Consider the following 18,278-nt stretch of genomic DNA (forward strand, 5'->3'; position numbering starts at 1 on the left):
CCTAACATGTCAGATAATGACAATCTCTCTAGCACCTATAAGAGGACCATTATAAAATAAAAAAGATTCTTCCAAAGAGAACCCTTATTCGCCGTAAAGTCTGCTAAGACATTCCTTTCCTTATATACATGTCTTGTATAAACATCTTGACGGCGTTTATAAGGTCCGAGTTGATACATGGATTGGTCAATTGTGAAGAAATGGCATTAATCACTAACCGGCTATCAATTTGTGGATCAATTTTGCATAATCCCGACTCCCATACCAACCTCAATCCCCTGTATACACCTCCACAATTTTGTTTGGCATGCAGTGCATCTATCCAGTTTCATTGCAAAGCCACCTAGTCGTTCCATGTTAGTCTTATTAAAGCTAATGGGAACTTTAATCGGCGAATTTTTTAAAAATGAAAATAGAAAAAGATACATTTTAATTTTAATAATAAATTATATTTAAATATTTAATTTATTAATTGATACACAATTTTGTTAATTAAATCTCTCCCTGTCAAATTTTAAAAATAAATAGTTTCACCATGAATTTACCTTTGTACGCTTCAAAATCTCGGGTTTATTCTATTATTTAAAAAAAGAAAAAGAAAAAATTAGGAGGCCGAACGGAAGGAAAAGAAAACTCCCCGTATAAAGCAGGTGGCTTGATCCCAAAGCCAAAATCTGAACAAAACCTTCTACATTTTCCATCTCTCTCTAAAGCAATAGTCTAAGGCATGGGTCAGGGAACACCGGGTGGTCTGAACCGGCAGGGTCTTCCCGGGGACCGGAAATCCGATGGGTCCGACAAGAAGGAAAAGAAGTTCGAGCCAGCTGCACCCCCGGCCAGGGTGGGTCGGAAGCAACGAAAACAAAAGGGTCCAGAAGCGGCTGCCCGGCTTCCGACGGTAACCCCTCTCAGCAAGTGCAAGCTACGGCTGTTAAAGCTGGAGCGGATCAAGGATTATTTACTAATGGAAGAAGAGTTCGTTGCTAACCAGGAAAGGCTAAAGCCCCAAGAAGAGAAAGCCGAGGAAGATCGATCTAAAGTCGATGATTTGAGAGGCTCCCCGATGAGTGTGGGTAATTTGGAGGAACTCATCGATGAGAATCACGCCATTGTTTCGTCGTCCGTTGGCCCTGAATACTATGTGGGCATTTTATCGTTTGTCGATAAAGACCAGCTGGAGCCTGGTTGTGCTATTTTGATGCATAATAAGGTAATTCAAATAGAACTATGATGTGAACTTCTGAATACGCAATTTAGAGTCAATGTTAGGGAAACTTCTCCGAGATGTTACCTTTCATGATAAGATAATTTTAACAAGTTTATGTTTAGCTGAAACCTTACTGAGCTATGTGTCTGCCGAAGTTTTGTCTATGCAATATAGATTCAAATTCTACTAGGATTAAAATTAGTGGTTGGACAATTATGATATATGAGTGAATTCATCTGAAAATTGTAGTACTAGATAACTGGCTTTTAATCTGGAAAATTTTCTTATCCAAGCTTAAATTGTAGGTCCTAGATGAGCTTTAAAATGAACGTTTAATTGAGCTTCAACTTATAAATCAGTTAACAATACGCTCAAGCTCTTTATTCTCAAGAAATGAACGCACATGAGCTTGATATAGAATTTGAGGGAACGTGCTCAAGTAGGGGTGTTCGGCTTATCAACTTGGTTTGTTTGCAATCTTAGTTGCGTAATGTTGCAGTCCTTGGGGATATGGTTCAACCCCTACTGTGGATGCAATATCTAACTGAAATAACCTGGTTTTGAATGCGTTTTATATTGAATGGATAAATTGGTTTCTGTTCTTTCATTGGATACTTCTGCATCTATTCTTTCATTAGATTGTTAAGCATTTTCTCAAAGATATTATGGTTTATCTCAGGTCAGTTCTCTGTTCTTGGAAAGAAATGTTTATGCTCTCTTATTGTATGTGACCTCTCAGGTTCTTTCTGTAGTTGGACTTCTGCAAGATGAAGTCGATCCAATGGTATCGGTGATGAAGGTTGAAAAGGCTCCATTGGAATCTTATGCTGATATAGGAGGATTGGATGCTCAGATACAGGAGATTAAGGAGGCAGTTGAGTTGCCTCTTACTCATCCTGAATTATATGAGGACATTGGTATCAAACCTCCGAAAGGAGTTATTTTGTATGGAGAGCCTGGGACAGGCAAGACCTTGCTTGCAAAGGTGTGCATTCTTATCTTTTCCTGCCCAACTATTTTGTTTATATGGGTATCTACCTGTAATCATTGATGACTTTGTCTTTTTTCTTTCCTTACCCCTCTGTTTTTCAAAATTAATCAGATGAAAAACTTCCAAAAATCAATGTGGATGGGCCGTACTTTTAGTTGTATGAAGACAACTGAATTCCTAAAAACATCGATTGTATATAATTTCTTTGACAAGCATACACAACATCCTCATAATTAATCTATATCGGGAGTTTCCTAACTTCCTGGAATGTGAAAATCTTTCCTGGTCTTCATACCTTGAGTGTCTCATTTTTTATGTCCATTGTTGTTTCATGTTCAGTTTATTATTAAACTTCCCATTGGTTATAACGGGAGACCCATGTGTGGCTAGGTTTTGAGTCTTTGACTACATTTATGGCCTTTTCCTGTTAATTCTATTTGCATGATGGGCTATACTTACCTTCATCATCTTAACATCAAGGTTAGTTTCCTTCAGTGGCTAGGTTCTGAGGCACAGACATGATCACACATACCAGAGGACCCAAATTCTACATGACTACAATTTGTGTTTTTTTATTTTTTGATTGAGTTACTATGGAAAATAAATTCACTGCTATGCTTCCTACTCTTTTATCCCTTTATTTATTGTGGTAATAGCTATTTGTTTGCACTAGTATGGCATGCTTGGCTGCACTGGTTGGTTTTGCTGTATCAATAAAGTCTGAGCTTGTCATGTCATTTGTGCAGGCAGTGGCAAATTCTACATCAGCAACTTTCTTACGTGTTGTTGGCAGTGAATTAATTCAGAAGTACTTGGGAGATGGTCCCAAGTTAGTGAGGGAACTTTTCAGAGTTGCTGATGATCTCTCCCCTTCAATTGTCTTTATTGATGAAATAGATGCAGTTGGTACTAAGAGGTAATTTAGTGAAACAGTTATGCCTTGATGGAATTACACTTGCAATATTTCTCATTAAAATACCCCACAGGTATGATGCCCATTCTGGTGGTGAACGTGAAATTCAGAGGACCATGCTGGAGTTGCTGAACCAATTAGATGGCTTTGATTCAAGAGGAGATGTCAAGGTGATTCTTGCAACAAATAGAATTGAAAGTCTTGATCCAGCTTTACTTCGCCCTGGTCGAATTGACAGGAAGATTGAATTTCCTCTCCCTGACATCAAAACAAGGAGGCGCATTTTCCAGGTATGTGTGGCATTGCATGATTGTGTTGAAGCTGTACATTGACTATGTTTTTCTCTTGCTTCTAATTTTTCTTTATGTAGGTTGAGTCTATAAAGCTTGATTCATTATTATACTTAGCCACATTTAAAACTGTGGACTGCAGATACATACATCAAGGATGACATTGGCTGATGATGTCAACTTGGAAGAGTTTGTTATGACTAAGGATGAGTTCTCTGGGGCAGATATAAAGGCAATATGTACTGAAGCTGGTTTACTTGCTTTAAGGGAGCGTCGCATGAAGGTGAGTCATATAAATTCTTAATAAAGAAATTCTGTACTTCTCTTTTCTTATAAGGTGAAGGTATTTTATTTCTAACTTCCAGATCGATAATGTAGAGTTGGAAATGCTTTAACAATATAGATAAATATACATCAAATTCTCTTCTTCTTTTTTCTTTCAATTTTTCGTAGGATGCAATGAAATATGCTAATTTTTCATTGTATCGTGAGAAAAGGGAAAGAAAGAAGGAGAGAATTAAGTACAGATATTTTATGTCATTCTATCGTCTTGAGAATTACATTGCAGAATGATGTACCTCCTGCAGTAGAGAACAGGACATTTCAGCATATCATTCACAGTTAAACAATAAATGTAAATGAATTATTTGTAGAGTGTAGCATCAAGAAGTTTCCTGCTGCTAATTAAGATTCTTATGAGACAGCAATAAATTCCCTGGTTTTTGCACTCTGCAAGTAGAGAATGCTCTATTTTCTTCTATTTTAGGTTTATATTCTTGATAACCTGCTTATATTTTGGGCTTGCATAATGCTAGACTGTAATTGGCACTGTAATCTTGCCTATTTAGAATTAGGTTTGTCATTAGCACCTGTAATCCGTATTCTGAGTCACTCTCATTAGCACACGGTTGATGTGATGCAGATTGCTCCTGTAGGTTTTATCTAAATCGAGACATTCTTCGGTAATTGCTTGAATTAAGGGTTTGATTTTGTAAAATCCGGTGTTTCAGGTGACGCATGCAGACTTTAAAAAGGCCAAGGAAAAGGTGATGTTCAAGAAGAAAGAAGGGGTGCCAGAAGGACTTTATATGTAGAAAACTTGTTTTACACATAATTTTCGAAGATATTCATGTTCTTTTGTATTTCTGGATCTACCCGAAAGGTTTTTTTCTTGCAAACCATTTAGTGTTGTGACATGTTATTCTATTTCCTAACAAGTGCCTGTACTTCTGGAGCAATGTGAAGCATGTCAATTGTCAATCTCCCTTTCCTTTTCTTGATCCTGCAACTTAGTCTTTCAACTGCAATTACTGACCTTTGAGTTGCAATAATATCCCTTTTAATTGCAACATTATAAACATTAATATAATTGAATTTAAAAACATATCTTTCTTCATATTTCCTATTGAATTTTTTTATTATTTTAAGTAAATGTATAAAATTTTATGATTCAAGTTTCAGTTGGTACCACAAAATTGTGACACGCAGTGCCGTTTTTCCTTATATAGTGTTTTGTTTATATAAACGAATGACCCCCTCACTCCATGTTTTTGTTTGTAAAAAAGAAAAATTAGTTTGGAAATTTTTGTTAAGAAATTGTGTCATTTTAGGGGTGTACAAACAATTAATTTGATTAAAAAATAATCATAACTGTATGTGCTACGAAAATTAATCAAATGGATGTTATAAATATAATTTTAATGGACCATTAATTGATTAACCAAATTAGATAATTATTTAGTTAATAAGCGAATTAATGAAAATTTTTTCAAATATAACCATAATAGAATCAAGCTCAATTTTCTCAATTTTACATTTTTATATTAATTATATAATAGTTAAAATTTAATGACACAATATATAAAAAAAAATTTAAAATTATTAAAAAAAACGTTAAATAAGTTTTTAAATTTTTATTGCGTTCAATCAAGTTTATTTATTTTTTATTTTAAATTAAATAAATTTTTATATTTTTATTTTGAATCAAATAAATACTTATGATTAATGATTAATTTAATTAAAATGTCATTTATCGTTATATATAGCGTGACATGTTAACATATTATAATTAAAAATAATATGTTACATTGACATATTATAATTAATGATGATGTGACATATTAATTTAACATAATTATATAATCATATAATATATTTTACCCTTCACATCAATATTACATTAATATCATACGAATATAAAATAATAATTGATATTTTAACTAAACAATTAAATGATTTAACAATCATATGCTCCTTTCCTCGTTCAGCTTCAAGACTGCAAATTTATGCGGGAAACTTTTACAGGCATATATATCGAACACTGCCCTGGTTTTCGGCAATATAGTAGCCGGATCTGTATCGGGCTGGTAATGGTCTCAACTGCAGTTATGCTCTCTCTGATCTTCTGGGTAATCTATGGGCGAAAGAGACGCCATCGCCTTTATGCGAAACAATTAAATGAAGGTCCTGAAGCAGACAAAGACTCTTGAAAGAAGCTTTTACTTCACTTTGTGTGCTGGAATGAGGACTGTTTCTGTGCGGTTTTTATTCGCAGCTTCACTCTGTTGCAAGCCTTCTTCTATGTTTTGCTTTGCTTTGGTTACAGACCAATCAACGCCATAATTCAAAGAATCCAGGACCATATATGGGTGTTTTACATTCCGGATTTCGCCATGGAGTCAAGCTACAGCTATCAGAAAATGGCCCTCTATTCATAAAACAGGAATGAGTCTGAAAATGGCAGTTAGGTTCAGGTTGTGTATTGCTGTAATGTTAACTTGCAGAATCAGATTGAAAGGCATTGTGGGGAATAACCATTAATAAAATGTCTTAATAAACATAAATGAAAAGACATTAAAATATTCCCAGAGATGATTCTTCTATTCAAGTTTCCAAGCTTGATGCAAAAGCATTGCAGTTGTAAATCTTGTTATCTGGCCTGACCACCTGGCTCCCAGTGAGGCAGAGAGATACCAAGCACAAATTTTAGATTCCAAAGTGGGCCCAAAATTCAAGCTTGCCACGCAACTTTAGTTGCACCAAAAATAGCATGAGAAGCAAAGTTTGCCAATAGGAGTGAGGCAATCTCACCTTATCCACACTTGAACCACAATCTTTTATCCAATTCATCATCTCCTCCTGCCACATCACTTCTTATCAAATATCCTCATTCACAAATCTATTATTACTCAAAAGGACTTTGTGGAAAAAGCCAATTACGCTCCATTTGTTTTGTGTAGTACACTAATTTCCTTTTCCAGCAATGGCAGCCATGAACTCGAGCGTTTTGGCATGCAACTATGCCATCTCAGGCACCGGGTCATTTGAGCTTAATGCCAAGCTTGCTTCAGTGCCTTCAGTTGCTTCCCCAGTTGTGTCTGGTGGTCGCAAGTTGCCTGTGATCAGAGCCCAGCAGGCTAAAGTTTCTGATCCCGAAGAATCACGTGCCAGTGAAGGAAGAAGAGCTGCTATGCTCTATTTGGCCGCTACCCTTTTCACCACAGCTGCTGCCTCTTCTGCAAATGCTAGTGTCTTCGATGAATACCTTGAAAAGAGCAAAGCCAACAAGGTTTGTTTGCTATGAAAACTGAAAAACGTCAATCAACACAGTACTATTGATTTTTTTAGAGTAAAATTGCTGAACCTGATGAAGTTGGTGATCCATGGTTATTGTCAATATTGCTGCAGGAATTGAATGACAAGAAGAGGTTGGCCACAAGTGGAGCAAACTTTGCCAGAGCATACACAGTTCAATTTGGCACCTGCAAGTTCCCTGAGAACTTCACTGGCTGCCAAGATCTCGCAAAGCAAAAGGTTCAATTCTCACATATGCTTTTTTTTTTCAAGTTTCAGTTGATGCTTTCATGATGATATTTGGTTAAGAGTTTTTTTTTTTTTTTTTTGTTGATTTTGTTTATACAGAAAGTACCATTCATCTCCGATGATTTGGAGTTGGAATGTGAAGGAAAGGACAAATACAAGTGTGGTTCCAATGTCTTCTGGAAATGGTAAAGAAATCCATATGTATTGCTTTCACTAAAACCATCTACTCTAGCACAACATGTATCTAATTTTCCCATTTAAGAGACTTTAATATCCATTGGTTTTCTTGACTTTTTCTTTTCTTTCTAAGTTTTTGTTCGTATCCCGATTTCAGGGGATAATAATTAGAGAATAAACTGGAAAGAAACAAAAGATAAAATGAAATTAACTTGTTTTTCAAAAACCATTCAACTGATCTAAAAAATGGGACCAGTGACTCGGAAAATACCCAGAATATGATGTTAAAACAGAATAATGCTGCAGAAACTAGGTAAACTGTTTCTAGAAAAATCTTGCTTTGCTCTTTTGGCGCACGATGATGCTTGCTTTCATGTATTTTGCCGTGGTACCTCTGGCATGTCCTGTTTATTTCATTTTATAATTTCCTTGAACAAATGTATAATGGCTTAAATATACTGATTTCCAACATTAAAAACCTATATGCCGCGGTACCTACAGAATCAACCCATTCAAGATGCAGGACAAATAATGAATTGGGTGAAAACACAATAGTAATGTAACTTTACAATAATGAAATGAATTACACGAGTTCTTTGCACATGTTCTCTGTCTATTGAGCACTCTAAAGATGTTAGGTTTTCTTTCCAGGGGTTCAGTGAACCTTTTCATGTACAACCTAAGTGTTGTTGAGTAATAAATTTTCAAAGTATAAGATGAAATATCAAAAGAAAAGCTATCTTCAAAATCCAGTTATCACCAGACAAATCGTCCACCCAAGCAAGTCCAACTGCCTCAATAACTTATATCTTCGACAAAATTGCAGGTTGCTAACACAATCAGCAGCCCCTCTAGTCTGCAGCTTTTAACACCCCAACTTCATACCTCCTCACTTTGAAAGAGAGGAAAATTCATGTGAACAACCGAAGCCAACTAATCATGTTGTGAATTGATTCACCTTAAAGTCCAATTTGTTCAAAGCATCCATGTGAAAAGAAATTTAAACCTGAAATTTCCATATGCACTCAGGAACTCACCACAAAATTGAGCCTACAAGCAACATGGTGAAGAGCCATTGTTCTGCAACTGGGGACATGGCAATGGAAACACAGCACTGGTACAACCTGAAACAAACTCACAGTGCCATGTTGCAGTTGATGCAAGGCCAAGTAGCGTAACATTCTTTAAGCATATCCCTTCAAATGATGCACCCTGGACACCAGCCAGTACTGGAGCTTTTGTTGAATTCAAACTAAAAATATTACTGATGAATATCCCCTCTATTTTAGGAATAGCTTTACGATCCCATCCGTCATCAGGGTGATCATTGGAGCCTCTACTGAACCTAATGGGTATTTTGACTCGTTCCATTTTTATATTATTTATCGTGATATTTGCAATATATCCCCCCCTACCCTTGTCGGTTTTTATACGCACCCCAGCTGCCGAATTCCAAACATGCATATCTTCAATAGTTACATTAAAAATCCCTCCAGACATCTCACTACCAATGCCAATACCAGAACACGTTGGCGTGGTGCCTGAAATTCTCCTCACTATAATGTTTGAGCTTGGTCGTGCCATGGTGATGCCATACTGGTCCCATCCACTCTTCACTGCTACAAGATCATCTCCACTCTCGATATAGCAATCCTCAATACATACATTGGTACTTGAGTCTGCACAAATTATAATGAGAATGATAGAAAAGATGTCTCCACTATGAGGTTTAGGTTGTTATAAGTTAGATGCAATGTGGAATAAAGTACACAAGAAGATGGAGAATAGCACTAACATACCTGGGTCTATTCCATCTGTATTTGGGGCATTAAGCGGAGCCAATATTGTCATGTCCTTAATAACAACATTGCTGAATGAAAAAGTAGAAAAGCTAACAGTTAGTCTTTCTATTATAACGCTAATCTTAAAGAAAACTGTGAGAAAGGAGTCACCAACCCAATCAATCATAATTTTTATGCTATCCGATGCCCCGTATGACCCATAAAATTTACGATAAACAACAGTAGCAATGGGAAACAAAACGCAACCTCGAGTTCTTTTCAGTATGTCCCATAAGTAATTTTGGGGTATAAATTATAAGAGAGAATTCAGAGTTGAGCGATCTTGAGGTAATTAGCTTCTATCAAGTACCATGACATGCATCTCATCTTCACACTGGAGCAAAAGAGGCTGACACTTCTGTTTACCTTGATAAAACTAAACACTAGTGCTCGGAAAAGTATACAAAATAAATACATAAAATGAGCTACAAGAAGCAAGAGAGGTCAAACCTGCAGTAAACAGGATGAATGGTCCAAAATGGAGAATTGAGGAAGGTTAGGTTGGAGATAAGAATGTTATGAGAGTTCATTAGTTCTAAGAGGTGGCCTCTTGTATGCTTGAGCGTTCTGTTCCACCATAATTCCCACCACATCCTACCTTGACCATCAATTGTCCCATTCTGTCCTACAAAACCAAAACAACTTATCACACATTTTTGAGAAATCCTTCAGATGGCAGACATACTTCACAGACAAGTTTCATGGTAATAGTTGCCATAGTAATGGTAAACTTCTAAATAAATTTAATGCTGATGGCAGCTAGCTGCTATGTGAAACTCAAGACACAAGCTGTTTGACTGCTTTTAAATAAATCCACCTACTAGTAGAAATAGTAGATCAAAATATTAATTCAGATACTTTTGAGCTTTTCAATATAACACCTAACAAACATAACAAAAGCATTCATTTTGTTATCACCTATAAGCCCTAATTAGTTTAATCTAATTTGAGGAAGCAAAATGAAATAAATTCCTAGGCTGGCTGCAACTATAGAACCAGCCATAAACAATTTTTAGATCACAGTTCTTTTTTTCGTAGAACTGCTTAAGATCCTCCCAATTTAAATGTTTGTAATAAGAAGAAAATGTTTCTACCAATGGTCAAGTAAAAATATAAATTATTTCTTTCAGAGGAATCAAACTGCAATATATTCATCCATAATGCCATATTTTGGTAGCTTTAACTAATTCAACAACACAAAATTACATATGCTAGGAAATAAATGCAGAGCAACTACACTCTCCATATAAATGCTATCAAGGTGAATTTGTGCTTTTTACCGTATCCTAGAAATGAAGAAAAATTAAATTGAAACATCATTATTGATATTAATGATGAAGGAGTACGATGAATGATTCTCGGTCATCCACCGTACTAAATTTAATAACTACAAGCACTCAAGGGGAGTCCATTTACTTTTGAGAACTACAAAAAGGTCAATGTGATTTCTCAAGCAATGAGAACATTTTCTTTTTTCTAAAGAGAGAAGTGTGGTTTATTTTTTAACTCATTAATGTTAAAGCAACTCTTCTTTCTCTTTCCATTTTTAATCATCAAAGCACCATAACAATGTCTCCAAACAAGTTCCCAGAACGAATCAAAATAAAATCACCTGTGATGACAACATCGGTAAGACCATCTCCATGAATAAGGCTTATGTGTCTTCCTCCCAATCTCTCTCTCCCTCTACCATAAGAAGGCAATGGCTCTACAATAGGCCATTCCTCTGGGACCTATTATTCATGAACACAAAAATTAAAAAACAGCAGTTTTAAGCAACTAATTAGAAAATAAATAAATAAATAAATGCAAGCATTCACAAATTTCCTTTTTCAAAATTTACTAATTAAAGACTAGGAGCATAGAAATATGATCAGCCACCTATCACCACTACATAGCACTTATGTCTAGCAAAAAGTTGCTAAGAAATTAATGCGATGACCAAAATAAATTAGAAAGAACAACTAGTATTTCTTAATTTTATTAAAAAATTGTTTCTAGATGACAGACTGCTCATTTACAGGCTAGTAGGACTTACAAGTTTCTAATTCAATCATCTTGATTCAAACAACCCAAAAATTACATATATCTTGATTTGCTCAAAACATTCATGGCATTCTCTTTTCTTCAATAGAACCAATGAAATCAAACACAAGAAAATAGCTAAACCTAAATTGAAATGAGAAACCAAATATGTTTGGTGGGGCCCCTTTAGTTGAAGTTGCACATCAGCAGCACCAACTTTGTTTCTCCTAAAGAAAAAAAGGCAATGAGAAAGACCAATACGCATGACAAACAGGACATGAGCAAACCTACCTACGTTTCAAACAAGCACTAGTAGAAAATCTGCCCTCTTTTTTCACCCAACTTTATGTAAAGCTCCTCTTCTTCTTCTTTTTCACTTATTACAAGGTTCTTTTCTTCCCTAATTTTAAGCTGAAAAAGGGACAAGAATATTTCGATTACTAAGAGCAAAATATTGAAAGTTGTAGGAGGAGAAGAAACAATTTATACAGGGGAAACAGAGTAGCCCACTCTGTTTTCCCATTTACAGCACGAACCCCAGAAATCAGAGAACCATCAAAGAAACTCACATTCAATAACCATTAATCAGCCAACTTATTTCTTGAGATTCCAATTTAACCCAAGAAATTAAACAACTTCAAAAAAACAAAAAAAAAAAAAACAGAGACTGCAAAGCTTCCAACAGTTAAAACTTAAACTTTCAACTTGGATGTGTCAGGTTTGAATCAGCCTCTAATCAACAGCAAACAGTCAGCCACTTAATTCCAGACAATCCAATAAAACCCAACAAATTAAACCAAAAAAATTGAGAAACGCAAAATTAATTAATACAAACAGAGCATTTCTGACCTGAGAGCCTAAAATAACAGCACCCTGTTCGAGAAACAACGTGAAATTACTGGTAAGATTAAAGCTTCCTGTTTGCCACCTCCCTTCGGGCACATTGAGCTGAGCCCCACCTTTCTCACTAAACCGCTGCATGTAAACCAACGCCTTCCTAAACGCATCCGTATTTGACGTTTCCCCATCTCCAACTCCCCCGAAGTCCTTTATCGACATAACATGTTTTCTCCGCGGCAACTCCCCGAAAAACCCGGCGCAACTTCCGTGGTCGGAACCGGATGCGATGTCGGGCTGTTTCGGTGCTCCGGACACGGGAAATAGTTGAAAAGGAAGGATAGTTTTTGTGGAGATTTGAAGAGAGAGAATTGCTATTGCTGTAAAAAGAAGAACGAGGAAAGCCCATGATGGCTTCGAGAAGTAAACCATTATTGCACCAAAATTTGGTTTCTCAGATTCCATTTTTTGATTGAGAAGAAGAAGAAGAAAAAGAATCCGTTTGCACCGTTTAGAAAACAAAATAAAGATTGAACTTTGATTGCTGCAACTGAAACAAATTACAGATTTCGATAAAAGAATTTAAATGGTCCTTGATCATCTCGATTGTCTTTCATGCTTCACCAATATTTAAGGAAAAAAAAAAAAGAAACAACATTTTATAATAAAGAAAAAAATAAATGAAATTGAAGTCTGATTGGTTTTACATGCATGAAAATAAGTTTAAAAAAATAATAGAAATGAAGTAAAAGTTAAAAAGAAAAACAAAAAGATGTTTTCTCCATGAGTGAGGAATAAAACAGTAGGCTGTCTCCTGCATACGTGAGAAAGAAGAAGGTGAGGTATACTGCGCCTGCCGGTATACTTTAGAAACGTACCTTACTTCCATTTGCCATTTGCCCATTGCCGCATTGCGTGTTATTATTTTATTTTTTATTTTAATTATTAATTATTAATAAACAAAAAATGTGGGTCCGGTTTGGAAACTTAAAATATTATTATTTGCTTCGATCCGGTTTGTTCGGTACAAGAGTCAGCCAATAACATGAAGAAAATTTTTTAAACATTGGACCAATAGATAACCGCCACGTAGAATTTAAGTCTGTTCTTGCTACGTGGTGAGAGTGTGTTGGTTCGGACTTGAGACAACGGCAAACGCAATGAGAATTTCCGCGTGTCCGCCGCTGACGGTGTGAAAGAGCCTAGGCCGCTCTTCACGGGGATTCTTTGAAAATTGTATGTTTTTTTTCTTTTTCTTGTTTGTTTTGCCCTTTTAGGAGGATTTGTTGCCGTGTGTTTACGGTGCACAGAAAGGGTTTGTGTTGGATTTTTAAGAAGCTAATGATGATCGTACACGTGGGACCCAATTATGGATTTGATTCATCGCCGCCGCGAGTGTATTAGCAGCTCTTCCCCATGGATCATGCCTTAAAAATGCCATTCGGTGGACGAGGAAGGATGAGAAAAAAGAATGCTTTCAAATTATTCCTTCTGCTCCCCTCTTCCTCTCCTAGTTTTCTCTTTGGACTTTTTGGTTCTTATTATTATTTTTAATTTCTCCTGTTTTTTTTGTTTGTTGTTCGATTTTCCAAATTACTTATTATCCGCTTTTAATTTCGAGTTTCAAATCAACCAAATTAAAATACTACCTGAATTATATTTTACCGTAATTATATAAAACTCAATTTCGTTGTTATTTTTGGACATAATATTTAAAATAAATTTAAACTATTTACAAAAATTTACTATTATTAGTCAATATATGATCACATATTATTTCACCATCCACATAAATATATTTTAAACAACGTTATATAATTATAAAATAACAAGTGATATTTTGATTAAAAATAATTAGTTAACTCTTAATCATATTTAATCAAACAAAAATCTATTCAATACAAAATAAAAATATGATGATTTATTATCTGTAATAGAAGGATAAATATTTATTTAAATTTTCTCAAATAATTCAATAACTTTTTAAAAAATTATGCTTTATTTTCTTATTTTTCTGTTTTCAAAAGGATTGTTAAGACACAAAATATTAGAAACCAAACCATAATAATTTTTTACTAATCATAATAATTAATTAAAAATAAACAAATCATTAAATCACAACATCAGTCTTGCTCTAGCTTTATAAACTAAGGTCATTCTTAAAAAATGATAAGTTTAGTTAATTTTAATATTAAAAATATTATTGACCTTCATGTCCAATCGCACTTTCTACTTGTTACTATTAAGAACTTGTTTGGTTTAATTTTTTTTTAATTTAAAAGCTATTAAGAAGCTTTTATGAAAAATAATAACTTTTAAAATTAAATTAAAACTATTTGATAAACTGTTTGACAAAATAAATTATATAGACTTTAATTTTGATTAAAATTATCATAAAAAGTATCAATGTCATCTTCAATCACATAATAAACCAAAACAAAACAAATCTACTTCGAGATTACATACGATTTCAGATGTTAAAATTAAAGAAATTCATATAGAAATGAAAAGAGAAAATCTTTAAATAGTATCTAAATACAACTTTGAATTTGAATTTGAATTTTCTTTTAACATTTATAAGAACAAAAATCTCAAATTTTGCTATTCTATTAAGGTCTTCTGTTTTTTTTTAATAGTCTTTGTAGAAAGAGGTAAATGAGAGAAAGATTGCGATTTGCATTGAAAAAAAAAATTATTTGCAAAGGAACGGAGAGGAGAGAGAGATCGAGAGAAAGAGATTTTTTTTAAAAGCTGACATGTTTTTAAAAGAAGATAAGATAAAGCTCTATCTAGAGCTTTTCTTTAAGCTTTTTAAAAAAAATAATTTTTTTATTTTAAGAATTTCTCAAAATCTTATTTAACGTGAATTTTATTTTTAAGAAATAAATAAGCTAAAAAAAAACTGAACCAAACAGGCATTGAGGAAACCAACAAGACGCAAAATTGAACAATCAACCAAGAGATTATCATGTCATACATCAAGTTTAGAAATTTCACAAACATATTAATGTTTTGCATAACTGCAAAATATTCATCATAGTTTTAGAGAACGTAACATGTGTGCAAACTTCCTTGCTAATTTGGTTCAGCATTATCCGTTGGGAAAGACATCCTTAAATAATCATCCTGACAGATTTGTGTCCATTGTTTATTAACGATATGTTAAGCTCTCTTACTCCGAGGTCTTAAACCGAAACTTTCCTATTCTTATGTACCAAAAAAAAAAACATTTTGCATAACTGCAAAATCAAAGGCAGCCTATAACCAAGCTAATTTACTGAGATGGTTGCAGTGAAGTTAAAAAATGTATTGCTAAGCAAGGTGATTGCAATCATGAAATTGGACGAGGGCAGCGAGGGAGGGCCTCCTCCTTGTGTGGCTTTTGGTGAAGCTGATATACCTGTCAATGTCCTTTTCCTTGAATTGGAAGCTATTAGTAAAATGTGTCTAAGATTGCAAAAGACAACAATTGAGCACCGATGATTCTTTAATTGCCAGTACCATCTATCTTTGTCCAAACAGATTGAAGATCCTTGGTGATGAATAATCCTCCACTTATCCAATTCCATTCTTGATTGAGGCTCTTAGGTTCTTATTATTTTTAGTCTTTCATACTAAAAATAGTCAAAATACCTATTAAGTTCATATATTTATGCATTTTGTTCAATTTAGCTATTGTATTCAAAATTGAAATAATTTAGTTCTTTAATTTTGAAAATCACTTCAATTTAGTCCCTACCTTTAATAACATTTAATTTGCCATTAAAAAGATGATGTCAGTGCTGACATCAATGCTAACGTGGCACATTTTTTATGATGTGGCATTGACGTGTTGACATATTAGTGCCACATAGCAAATCAAAAATTTTTCAAAAAAAATTTTTTGTATCATGTCATACAGATTAAATTGAACAAAAATATATAATATAGTGATTAAATTGAATAAAATTGAAATATTGAGAGACTAAATTGAAAAAATATTTAAAAAATATAAATCTTTAAATATACTTATTAATAAGCTAAATATTTAAATGTAAAAGATTTATGGTGTTAATATATATATATATATATTTTTTTTTTTCTTACTTGATTTTTTAATTTTAGAATATGTAAATTAATTTATCTTTTTTTGTAGAAATTAAGTTTAAATTCTCCTTCTATAAAAAATTTTCAAAAAAAATTCATATCTAAAGTAAAATTTAGGTGAATAACTTACATTGTGTTAGAATAAAATAATATAAAAGAAATAAATAAATTATTTTTTATTCTATTTATAATAGTATAAAAATTTAAAATTTATTTGACTTAATTTTTAACTTGAGCTGAACTTAAATTAGCAAAATAAGTTGATTTAGTTACAACTTTTACAATTTATAAATACTTATTCTTTTGAAATTATTCAACTCTTGCCCAATTTACCTTTTATTTAAAAAAATTTTACCTTCTATTTAAATTTACTCAAAAGTTTTTATAAAATAATTTTATATAAGTTCAAATACCACAATCAAATTCTACTAAATTTAAATTATTAATTTAGATCTACAAAAAATTTACAAATACAAAATAAAATTATACAAATATTTATAATTATATTTAACTCTATTAACCATAAATGCAATCTTTAATCCAAGAAATTTCCACCTAAAAAAAATAACTTGAAATATTAAACAAAATAAAAAAAATAATTAATTAAATAATTAAAAAGGTGGAGTAGCTTAGATTCTATGGTTATAATAAGAGATTTGTCATACCTAAATTAAATAAGTCAGAACTAAGAATTATTTTTATAATTATCGCTAACTCCATATCTCCTTTTTTCATTATTTAAAAAAAATTAAATCAATCTAGTTTACTAATTTGAGTTTAGCTCAAGTTAAAAACTAAGTCAACTAAATTTTAAATTTTTGTACTACTATAAATAAAAGAAAAAAATTATTTAATTTTTTATATTATTTTATTCTAATATAATGCAAGTTATTTATCTAAATTTGACTTTAAGTATAAATTTTTTTCAAATCTTTTTATAAAATGAGAATTCAAACTTAATTTTTTCAAGAAAGATAAATTAATGTACATATTTTAGAATCAAATAATCAAGTAAGAAAATATTTATATATATTTTTTAACATCATAAATCTTTTACACTTAAATATTTGACTTATTAATCAGTATATTTATTATCTAGTTAAATATTTTTATTTTTTAAATATTTTTTTCAATTTAGTTCCTTAACAATTCAATTTTATTCAATTTAATCCATATATTATATATTTTTATTCAATTTAATCCATATATTATATATTTTTGTTCAATTTAGTTCTTATGACGTGGTACAAATTTTTTTTTTTGAAAAATTTTTTATCTGCCATGTGACACTGACATGCCAACATGTTAGTGCCATGTTAGCATTACCACATCATCATATTAGTGCTCTATGGCACTGCCACATCATCATGTTGGGTGCCATATGGTATTTACGTCATCAAAATGTGCCACGTCAGCGTTGATATCAATGCTAATGTCATTTTTTAATAGTAAAATTAGATATCGTTAGAGAAAAGAGTTAAATTGAAGTAATTTTCAAAATCAATTGATTAAATTATTTCGATTTTGAATATAAAGATTAAATTAAAAAAAAAAACATAAATATAAAAACTTGGTGAGTATTTTGACTTATTAAAATTGAAATTTATCCTTACCCATCATTTTTTTTAATGTGATATGGCGCTTATTAGAAAATGAAAATTTACTTTTAATTAAAATAAAAAATGGGAGTGGCAAATGAAAGTCATTGCTTTGAGCTCCACTAGCCCTTTTCGCAGAATTTGACATACATATATACATACATGTGCATCAAATTATAAAGAATGTGGACATTCAAAACCAAAAGGGCAACCTTCGTCCGCACGAAAGAAGCAAAATGAACAAAGCAAGAAAAGCAGACCCAGGTTGACCAAAAAGCATTCACCTTTACAAGCATGTGTTGTAGATCGTTCCCCCGCCGCCGCCCCCCACCCTTTTTGTTAATTATGAAGTTTGATTTGAGCTCATAGAAAATGTCTGGAGCAGAGGCGGAGGGAGGCGGCTAGTAGCTGTCCCCTTCCCTCTTAAAATTTTAAATTTTAATAATATATTTTTAAAATTTTAAAAATTTTATTTTTTAAAAAATTTATAA

At 32.8% G+C, this 18,278-nt stretch overlaps 3 protein-coding genes and 1 non-coding gene across 4 annotated transcripts; 2 read left to right on the forward strand and 2 right to left on the reverse strand.

Annotated features, from left to right (window-relative positions):
• Nucleotides 1-624: 624 nt before the first annotated feature.
• On the forward strand, nt 625-4,661 carry LOC18611870 (26S proteasome regulatory subunit 4 homolog A-like). The gene is made up of 6 exons (XM_018114061.2): nt 625-1,210; nt 1,947-2,192; nt 2,945-3,114; nt 3,185-3,401; nt 3,544-3,684; nt 4,412-4,661. Exons 1-6 carry the CDS (start codon nt 728-730, stop codon nt 4,493-4,495), a joined length of 1,341 nt encoding a protein of 446 aa, XP_017969550.1. The 5' UTR covers nt 625-727; the 3' UTR covers nt 4,496-4,661.
• Nucleotides 4,662-6,575: 1,914 nt separating this feature from the next.
• PSAN (photosystem I reaction center subunit PSI-N, chloroplast, putative / PSI-N, putative (PSAN)) lies at nt 6,576-7,513 on the forward strand. Its single transcript, XM_007048341.3, has 3 exons — nt 6,576-6,969; nt 7,089-7,214; nt 7,323-7,513. The coding sequence occupies exons 1-3, from the start codon at nt 6,664-6,666 to the stop codon at nt 7,410-7,412; spliced, it is 522 nt and encodes a 173-aa protein (XP_007048403.3). The 5' UTR covers nt 6,576-6,663; the 3' UTR covers nt 7,413-7,513.
• Nucleotides 6,649-13,014, reverse strand: LOC18611872 (Pectin lyase-like superfamily protein). The gene is made up of 5 exons (XM_007048343.3): nt 12,116-13,014; nt 10,854-10,974; nt 9,692-9,866; nt 9,200-9,270; nt 6,649-9,079 (listed from the first exon to the last, which is right to left on the reverse strand). Exons 1-5 carry the CDS (start codon nt 12,566-12,568, stop codon nt 8,451-8,453), a joined length of 1,449 nt encoding a protein of 482 aa, XP_007048405.3. The 5' UTR covers nt 12,569-13,014; the 3' UTR covers nt 6,649-8,450.
• Nucleotides 13,015-16,813: 3,799 nt separating this feature from the next.
• On the reverse strand, nt 16,814-16,906 carry LOC148764492 (small nucleolar RNA snoR8a). The gene has a single exon (XR_016024343.1). It is a non-coding gene; the product is annotated as a small nucleolar RNA snoR8a (small nucleolar RNA).
• Nucleotides 16,907-18,278: the final 1,372 nt, after the last annotated feature.

The sequence above is a fragment of the Theobroma cacao genome, chromosome 1, assembly GCF_053813885.1.
Source record: "Theobroma cacao isolate CCN51 chromosome 1, ASM5381388v1, whole genome shotgun sequence".
NCBI lineage: Eukaryota > Viridiplantae > Streptophyta > Magnoliopsida > Malvales > Malvaceae > Theobroma > Theobroma cacao.

Excerpts from the sequence above, each read along its gene's own strand:
- LOC18611870 (XM_018114061.2), top strand. The coding sequence starts at position 728 with ATGGGTCAGGGAACACCGGGTGGTCTGAACCGGCAGGGTCTTCCCGGG. Across the intron at positions 1,211-1,946 it reads CTATTTTGATGCATAATAAG|GTTCTTTCTGTAGTTGGACT; the intron begins GTAATTCAAATA and ends GTGACCTCTCAG. Across the intron at positions 3,115-3,184 it reads GATGCAGTTGGTACTAAGAG|GTATGATGCCCATTCTGGTG; the intron begins GTAATTTAGTGA and ends AATACCCCACAG.
- LOC18611872 (XM_007048343.3), bottom strand. The coding sequence starts at position 12,568 with ATGGAATCTGAGAAACCAAATTTTGGTGCAATAATGGTTTACTTCTCG. Across the intron at positions 9,271-9,691 it reads ATTCATCCTGTTTACTGCAG|CAATGTTGTTATTAAGGACA; the intron begins GTTTGACCTCTC and ends TTTTTCATTCAG. Across the intron at positions 9,080-9,199 it reads TACAGATGGAATAGACCCAG|ACTCAAGTACCAATGTATGT; the intron begins GTATGTTAGTGC and ends TAATTTGTGCAG.
- PSAN (XM_007048341.3), top strand. The coding sequence starts at position 6,664 with ATGGCAGCCATGAACTCGAGCGTTTTGGCATGCAACTATGCCATCTCA. Across the intron at positions 6,970-7,088 it reads AAAAGAGCAAAGCCAACAAG|GAATTGAATGACAAGAAGAG; the intron begins GTTTGTTTGCTA and ends ATATTGCTGCAG. Across the intron at positions 7,215-7,322 it reads AAGATCTCGCAAAGCAAAAG|AAAGTACCATTCATCTCCGA; the intron begins GTTCAATTCTCA and ends TTGTTTATACAG.